General features: G+C 38.9%; 1 protein-coding gene across 1 annotated transcript; it reads right to left on the bottom strand.

The window, feature by feature from the left end:
* Window positions 1–175: 175 nt before the first annotated feature.
* On the bottom strand, window positions 176–1,186 carry LOC133886439 (protein FAR1-RELATED SEQUENCE 5-like). Its single transcript, XM_062326145.1, has one exon. The coding sequence runs from the start codon at window positions 1,184–1,186 to the stop codon at window positions 176–178; it is 1,011 nt and encodes a 336-aa protein (XP_062182129.1).
* Between the last annotated feature and the right edge of the window lie 7,096 nt (window positions 1,187–8,282).

Below are 8,282 nucleotides of genomic sequence, written 5' to 3' on the forward strand. Positions count from 1 at the left end.
ATTAACTCCCGGTTGTTTCATGCTTCTTATAACACTTCGCCTCTTTTTCTTATGCAACTTGTCGACCCAGCTTTCCTTCCGCTTTGATGTCCTCTTTCGAACCTCCCTTTTCTTTAAGCCAGTGACATGAGATAAATTTTCAGGTAGTCTAAATGGTTGTTGTCCCTCAGATTCGTTAGTGGAAATTACTGGAGTCATTAATCTTGTCTTCAACTTGTTTGTAGAGGGTGTTAAGTACAACATCAACCATTGAATAGCATTCTTCAAAGTCAACTGCTCGAGAAGCAATTGTAAAGAACTTGCGAGTGAGAAGCTGGTAGCGTCGTGCCGCATCAATTTTTGGGTTTTCCAGTATAGCCATCCCATGAATATCTTGTACAATCCCACATCTTGCTTCACGAGTCCATCTCTTTAAAATATAGTGCTCAGGCAATAACTTAATATTCATCATGTCTAGAACTTTGAGAGCATGACTACACAATATTCCAATTCTTTCGAATTGTTGATAGCTGCAACAAACCCTTTGGTTGGAGAGGTCACCCGCAACTATGTACTCTTCTTCCATTGTAGATTTTCCATCAAGAGCTCCAATCCCTACAATGTACTCATTAGGTTTTTCAGTTGGTCTAGCATATGCTGCCATGGATCTTTCATACTCAGCTTGAAAAGCTTCAAAAATACATGTTGTGTATAAATTGCTTGCTTGTATCAACAAAGGTGCCATCATCTTTATCCGTGGTAGTTTTTTCCTTGCATTATATTCTGAATCCAACTCTTTGGCTCGCTTGCTTGCAACCGCCCTTTCAAAATGTGTGAAAAATTGAGCAATGTCTAGATCACATTTCAGATAGTTCTTCATGTCATTGTTTAAGCTCTCACTTAATTGTGTACTTCGCATTCCTAGTGTGAACACATTTTTCATGTAGCATGCAGGCCATTTCTCCTTTTGTTGATATATACCACCCAACCAAGCATCATTTTGGACTTTACTTCTCAAGGCACTGAAAGCTTCTTCAAATGTTGTCTCATCATCATATTCATACACACAAGCACTGAAATCAGCTAGGATGTTTGAGTCATTGTCGCTCTTGAGACGAGCTAGGTGCTTGACGGCATTTTGCATAATGTGAAAAGTACACAAACCATGCCAAGTTTCAGGAAAGACTGCAGATATTGCCTTCTTCATTGCCATATCTTGATCTGTATATATGGTTCTTGGATGCTTTTCATTATGTGCTTTCAAAAAAGTTTCAAAAATCCATTTGAAAGATTCAAATGTCTCATCATACATTAGAGTAGCCCCAAATACTATGGTTTCTCTGAAATGGTTAAATCCAACAAACACACCAAGTGGTCTAATTTCTCTGTTTGTTCTAAATGTGGTATCAAAAGTAATGACATCACCAAATTGAGCATAGTCAATAAGCATTTTAGCATCTGCCCAAAAAATGTTGGTTATTTTCTGCTCACAATCTAGCTGCACAGCACACTGAAACGAGGGATTCTCTGCACATTTTTCTTGAAAATACCTCAGGATACTTCCCGCTTCACCATACACCAAATCCTTTTGTCGTTTTGTCCTCAAGTAATTCTTGTGATCTAGGCATGTGTAACTAAGGTTACTTGAGCCACCAGCTTGTCTACTAGCTAATTCATGAGCATCTTTAGGTCTGATTCCGGAAGCATCTGCCATGTCAATTTGAAAAGCTTGGACATTGGAAATTTTCCGTTGTGATGTCATTAGATGGCATGTTTGTGGCAGCTGAAGGATGTGGTTATGCTCAACCACCAAATCATATAACTCATAGTTTCCTTCTTCACGATTCAGTGTTATTCCCATTCGAACCTTGCAGCCGGTTCTAGTTTGAGCCCGAGGATTTTTTGTTAGATGATCCCTTTTATCTTCCCCCTCTTACCAGCCTTAGAGCATACATATCTATTGGAAGTACATACGCCATCTGCTGGGCTTTTGTTGTTATATTGCTTCCTTACTTCAAAGCCTACCATACCTCCATAGACAGTTCAGAAATCCTAAGCCTCATCCACATATTTAAATTTCTTGCCTATCCTTGGTATCCAAGGTGGTGGCTGTGGTGGATTCTCCATCCTACAGAAGATGAAGATGAAACCATAAATGAGGAAATTCAATTTTGATTGCCAAACGAAATTTAAGATCAATAAAGCAAAATGGTCTTGTGGAGGAACATGAACTTTTTTTCCTTTTTTTATGAACTTACTTGTGTTTACTTTCTTCACAGGATGAGGAAGCATGAGAGCAAAGCTGGGACCTGAGAAGGAAAGGAAGGAAGAGAATGAGTAGGAAAGGAAGGGAATGAGGAGTTGGGACCAGTTGGCGCCAGAAAAGCAGCTGGGAGCAGTTGGCGCCCAAAAAAAAAAGAGCTCAGTTGCCGCTCTTTTCTACGTTACCTGCCTCTGCTGCAACTTTTTTTTAATCCAAACAACCTGAGCCATTGATCTGGGAAAGGAGGGCTGAGATTCAAGTTAATGCAGAGAGTGAGTTCTCTGCAGTAGCAGTTACTAATGCAGAGGATACGAGTCCGGCAACTTGGGGCTTTGGTTTTGCAGCGGCTAGAGGGTACACGAGCGACTTTGAGCAAAAGATGGCAAGTCGGGAGGACCTGTGTGGATGCCATGACGGAGCCACAGAGTAGTTCGCAGGATCGTCGTGTAGGCTGATGAATAACACAAACGGAGCCTGTAGAGCATTTGAAACCATTTAAAAAATAACCAAACTTGCAGGGTTATCATTTCTTTTGCAATCTTCCCTACTTTATTTTCACAAATATGCACGATCGGGACTTACACTACTACAGAAAATATCATCACTGTCGGTTCTAAACTGACATCACTGCCGATTTTGGAACCAACAAAACTGGCAGTGATTAGTCGGCAATGTTTTGGAACCGATAGTAATACAGTTATCATTGTCAGTTTGTGTTATGAATCGATAATGATAGTCGGTCGCAAAGATTTGTGTTATGAATCAACAATGATAGTCGGTAGCAAATCCGATATTTTTGGGGCAAAAAAAATCATTTTATTGCACTCGACGCACCCCACGCTGCTTTGCTTTTGTGACGAACACCCCATGGCTTTTGTGGGAGTTCAACCTGTGAATATAGTAAATGACACGCATAGTCAGTTTGTGGGAGTTGAACCTGCGACCTCACCCTTTGTACGAAGCTTTCTTACCATCTCACCTCACAGTTTTTAGTTGATCGTTATAGGGTAATTTATTCTTTTGACTTTTCCTATCCAAATTTTGGACATATATTTTGGAATTTAGATTGTTTGAAATAAAAATATTGTAAACTACAAAAGTGTAGATCTCATCAAGAACTACAATTTATATATAAAGTTTGTCTTCATCCAACTTCATATGAAAAGATTATAAATTTCTGAATACAGGATATCTACCATTATCCCTGCTGATTCATAACAAAAACCAGTGTTATACTCCCTCCACTATTATTGACAGTAAAAAAAATACTTTTATTATTGGTTTATATTAAGAACCATCAGTAATAGTATTAGTACCGGTTCTTGACAGTGATAATTATTTTGCTAGTTCTTTTTCAGATGAATTTTTTAGTGCCGATGATCCGTTCCTGCTGACAGGGAACACATTACGATCATAGGTGGCGATGCTTATGACTACGCACTTAAACCAAGCATTGCATGATGCAAGTGAACCTAAGGGAGCAGTATTCATCGTTACTGTTTACAACCTCAATTCCTAGACGTAACCTCTCAATCATATTTCGGTCATCTTAAAATCGTTGTAATGTTTCGATTGGTAGTTAAAACACTCGTCTTAATTAGGTACGTAATGATCCACTGGTTCACAAATGCAACAACCCAGAGCACCCGAGGCCAAAGGCTACATACCGTTGTGCTCTTACAGTGTAATTATTGCTTGTAACTAGCGTTGGCAATGCTGTAGTAGAGATAAAGTTACAATTTAATACTCCCTCCGGTCCGAAATAAATGTCGTTTTAGACATCGACATGATCCTAAAATACAACTTTGACTACTATTTTTTATTATAATATATTAATAAAATATAGCAAAAATATACTATTATGAAAGTATTTTTAATTTGGAGACAAATCTACCCACTCATTTTCAAGTATCCAAACTCAATACATAAAAAGTAATTTATAGCTAAAGTTTAAAACAGTTTACCACATGCAATTTAGAATGACACTTATTTTGGACTGGAGAGGGTATTATTGTAGTATTGTCATTTCATAGGGATCTGTTTCATCGTTTATAATAGGTTTTTTGTCTAAATTTTGTGACTCCTCCTTGGTCCATGGACGTGACCGTTATGGACAATTCTTGTGAAAAGAGAGGTTATTGAACATTAGAGTTTCTTGTGAAAAGTGAGTATTGAACATTAGAGTTTCTTGTGAAAAGAGAGTACTGAAAATAAAATTTTCTTGTGAAAAGAGAGTACTGAACATTAGAGTTTCTTGTGAAAAGAGAGTACTGAAAATAAAATTTTCTTGTGAAAAGAGAGTACTGAACATAAGAGTTTCAACATACCGAGTGTGGTGGTGTGCAATTGTAGTGTTATAGATGCGAAGTAATGGTCAGTACTCAGAACAACATTTATTTGCATTGAGTGAACACTGGGCAAGCATTAGATAATACTCCCTCTGTTTCGTAATATTTGTCTATGGTATCAGAAGTATCTATCTCAAATTGTTTGTTTATTGCGATAACTAAGGATGCTTTATAGTCTATTTTTCTGCTATACCTTTGAGTGCATGTATACATTTACTTTAACACTGGTGAGTTACTTGCTCTTATCTTTGTATTGATTAGGGGTAATATGATTATCTCACTGTATTTTTTCACTCGACTTCAGTATTTCTTAGTTTATACGTAATGGTAGACGTGGATAAATATTACGAAACGGAAAGAGTAGAAAATCATATTTATTGAGCTTGCATGCATCAAACAGACCGATACCATACAATACCTAGTTTTGGCCATGGCAGCAGAACTCCTCTGGATTAGCACGTTTATCACAGTAGGCATCTTCACCCGTGTAGCCATGGTAGACGCAATGACCACGGCATTGTGCAGTCGTACAGTGTTTGTATTTGTGGCACGTCACTGATGGCGGCGACGGTGGCCGCCCGCAAATGCGGCCGATGCCTACAATGCAACACAAAATAAATCAAACAAGATTGGCTGCTTAACTGATTAATGTGAGCATATCTTTGAAATAATATATAGTAAGTAAAAGTAGAGGTGTTTACCGCCCCCAGCTTTGGCAGGATGGGGTGGTACAAGACATGATTGTAAGAACCATCAACAAAGCAGCTGCCAAGTATACAATCCTCGCCGTACTGATCTTGACGAGTGCCACGAGGAAGAGAATATCGGTACTTTTCTTCTGTGAGGAGGAGATGAGGATTACTTGTGTCTTTATCGCAAATATATATATTTCAGTATGTGGAGGTGCTTAGACCAACTCCAGTAGGAGCGGCATCGGCTGGCCGTATCACCGTGCCGACAATTTTGCTTCTGTTGCCATTCTGTATCTGTCTCCAGCGGAGGAGGTAAAGTTGTTTTTTCCGGTGCTACAGGGAAGCAGTGGCAGCCGGGATTGGCAAATTTGCTGATGCAAAAAGGAGTCTATATCACTGTTTATAGAGTATGCGTGTGGGTTCGAGGGGAGGAGGAGTGTAATGAAAGGTAGGAAATATGGTAGCTGCTGGAGATGAAAAATAAGAAATATTGTAATAGTATTAGGGGATGCTGTAATAGTGTTATAGAGGATATATTTTTAAAGTATCTGCTGAAGATAGCCTTATATATAAAAGAACAAGCAACGTCAGGAACAGATGTATCGTCTCAAAATTTATATCCTCCCATATATAACCTACACTACTAGTGTTTTTATATCTCAGGACTAGAAATTGATATCTTCTTACACTCCACTAAATACGTGAGTATCCAAACCAATCCTAGTATATGTGTAGTCTCAGAATTGATGTCCACTCCTATGCTACACTGTGTTTTGATATCACAAGACTAGGATTTGATATCTTCAACGCTTGAATAAAAATGTGAGTATCCAATTGAATCCTAAGTATAAATGTATCATCTCAGAATTTATGTCTTCGCCTATCCTACACTAGTGTTTTGATATCTCAAGGTTAGCGTTTGATATCATCTTACACTTGAATAAATATGTGAGCATCTAACGTCACATGTGTTCATTTGTGTTCTCTACTCTTTTTGTTATTTCTTGAGTGTGGTATTTATTGGTTGTGCTTATTGTTTCAAGTAATAAACATATGGCAAAATTGCAAAAGAAAAACCTACGACTTTGGGGGAAGGTTTTCATAAACCCCCTGCACGTATTTTTTTTGTCAGTCTCACACATGCAACATTTAAGATGCTTCACATTCCCTTTGGTTCTGCGTAGTAGTGTTGACTTTCCTATGTGGTGCTCCCTTGGACTCCACGTGGGTCTAGAAGTCATAGCAGTAATGACGGGAGCAGTGGGTATCAGGGATTAAAATTTTGGCAAAATTTCAGTGAAATTTTGTGAATTTTGGATGGGAACAAAATATCTAATTTCGGAATTTTTCTTTCGCTGACATATGAGACCCACAAAGCAAAGGACCAAAAATGACCAAACTTTTGGTGAAATTTTGAGAACTTTTTGTCTTTTCGCTGGTGAATGAAAAAAAATGTAAAATGAAATTGAAATCCCTGTGGGTATCCTCCTTGTGTAGTTAAGTTGTCGCCATAGAGTACACCCATACCAAGACATGGAACGAACATGGTGGATGGAGCGCAAACCGGGCTACAGAAAAATTGATGATTTGTTACTGAAAAGTTTGACCCATTTGATTATAATGCCACCTGTGTCAATAACATGTGGGGCCCATTGAGTCTATGACTGTGGGGTAGGATGATAAATAAGTGAAGCCTATTTTGTGGGACAGGAACAATATAGTAACCCAAGGCCTGGATTGCACCAAGCAGTTTAGGACCTCGAATCTAGTAACTCTTGCGATGGCTGCCGTGAGGGCATGCCGCATGTCAAGCACAGGGTTCGGAAAAGGATATGAGTAGCTAGCAGCATTAATGGCATTGGCAGAAACTATACCAACCGATATTGGTCCTTTTGCATCAAATAATTCGAGCAATGACAATAATATGGAAAGGGTAACACCAATTGGTGCTCCTACATCTCCAATTAACAATGGAGCAGAAATGTCTATGAGTGCACCGCGAAATGCAAAAACAAAGGGTAGCAAGCACGCATGGAATAAAATTATTCGAGATGAGGCAAGGAGCAGCCAAAAACAAAACAAAAAATGTCCCAATTAATGCAGCATGTCACAAATCATCGATGACCGCCTTGCACCAGTTAATATCCCGAAATATAGATAAGTTCTTGGTCATGAAAACGTCCCAACCCCTAATGTTGTTGTCTAAGCCTGGGAACAACTTGTTGAAAGCTACTATAAAGAATATCCTAATCGCCAGGTCATCATCAAGAGCACATTTTCTGATAAGGTCCAACAGATGCTTGCGGGTCATATCGGTGTTTGGTCGGATCATATCGGTGTTTGGTTCAACATGGACCAATATTCTAAACTCAGCCAAAGCACGTGTATTTTCCTCTTCAGTCGAGCTAGGTGGATCCCTATCTCCGTAAGGTATACCAAAACCTTGTTGACAACCATTTGATTAATTTGTAAACCCTTTTCATACCCAACATCGAGAATCGTTGAATCTGGATTCAACTTGTCCATAAAAAAACAAGAAGGTCCCTATTCTCCAACCCCTCGGCGGAAACCATGTCACTAATTTTCCAACGCTGAGCCATTGAGAGGTGTTGGGGAAATTGGTTGAAGAGATAAGGCGCGCATCGGGGGGAAGGGAGGCATGCATATTTAACAGCATGCTTGGAAGGTTGAAAATTATATAAAAAAAAAAACAGGATGCATAGTTTATTGCTTAGACAGTGCATGCAGATGTCAAATATCTAGTGTTTTAATAGACATCTTGTACTGTTGCCACATTGCACTGTATTAGTCCATGACTACTTGGCTACTGGTGCGTGAATATGAAATACAGATGGATCAGAAATTCTGAATATAGTGTGCATTGCATCGTTCATAGCAAGTGGTGGGTTAATCTCAAATACCAGTGCATTAAAAATTCAGAATAGCTAGTAACTGTCACATCAGTTATCCTGTACAAATTCTAGTAGCAGTGTCCATAGC

Source organism: Phragmites australis, chromosome 12 (assembly GCF_958298935.1).
Source record: "Phragmites australis chromosome 12, lpPhrAust1.1, whole genome shotgun sequence".
NCBI classification, from domain to species: domain Eukaryota; kingdom Viridiplantae; phylum Streptophyta; class Magnoliopsida; order Poales; family Poaceae; genus Phragmites; species Phragmites australis.

Excerpts from the sequence above, each read along its gene's own strand:
- LOC133886439 (XM_062326145.1), bottom strand. The coding sequence starts at position 1,186 with ATGAAGAAGGCAATATCTGCAGTCTTTCCTGAAACTTGGCATGGTTTG.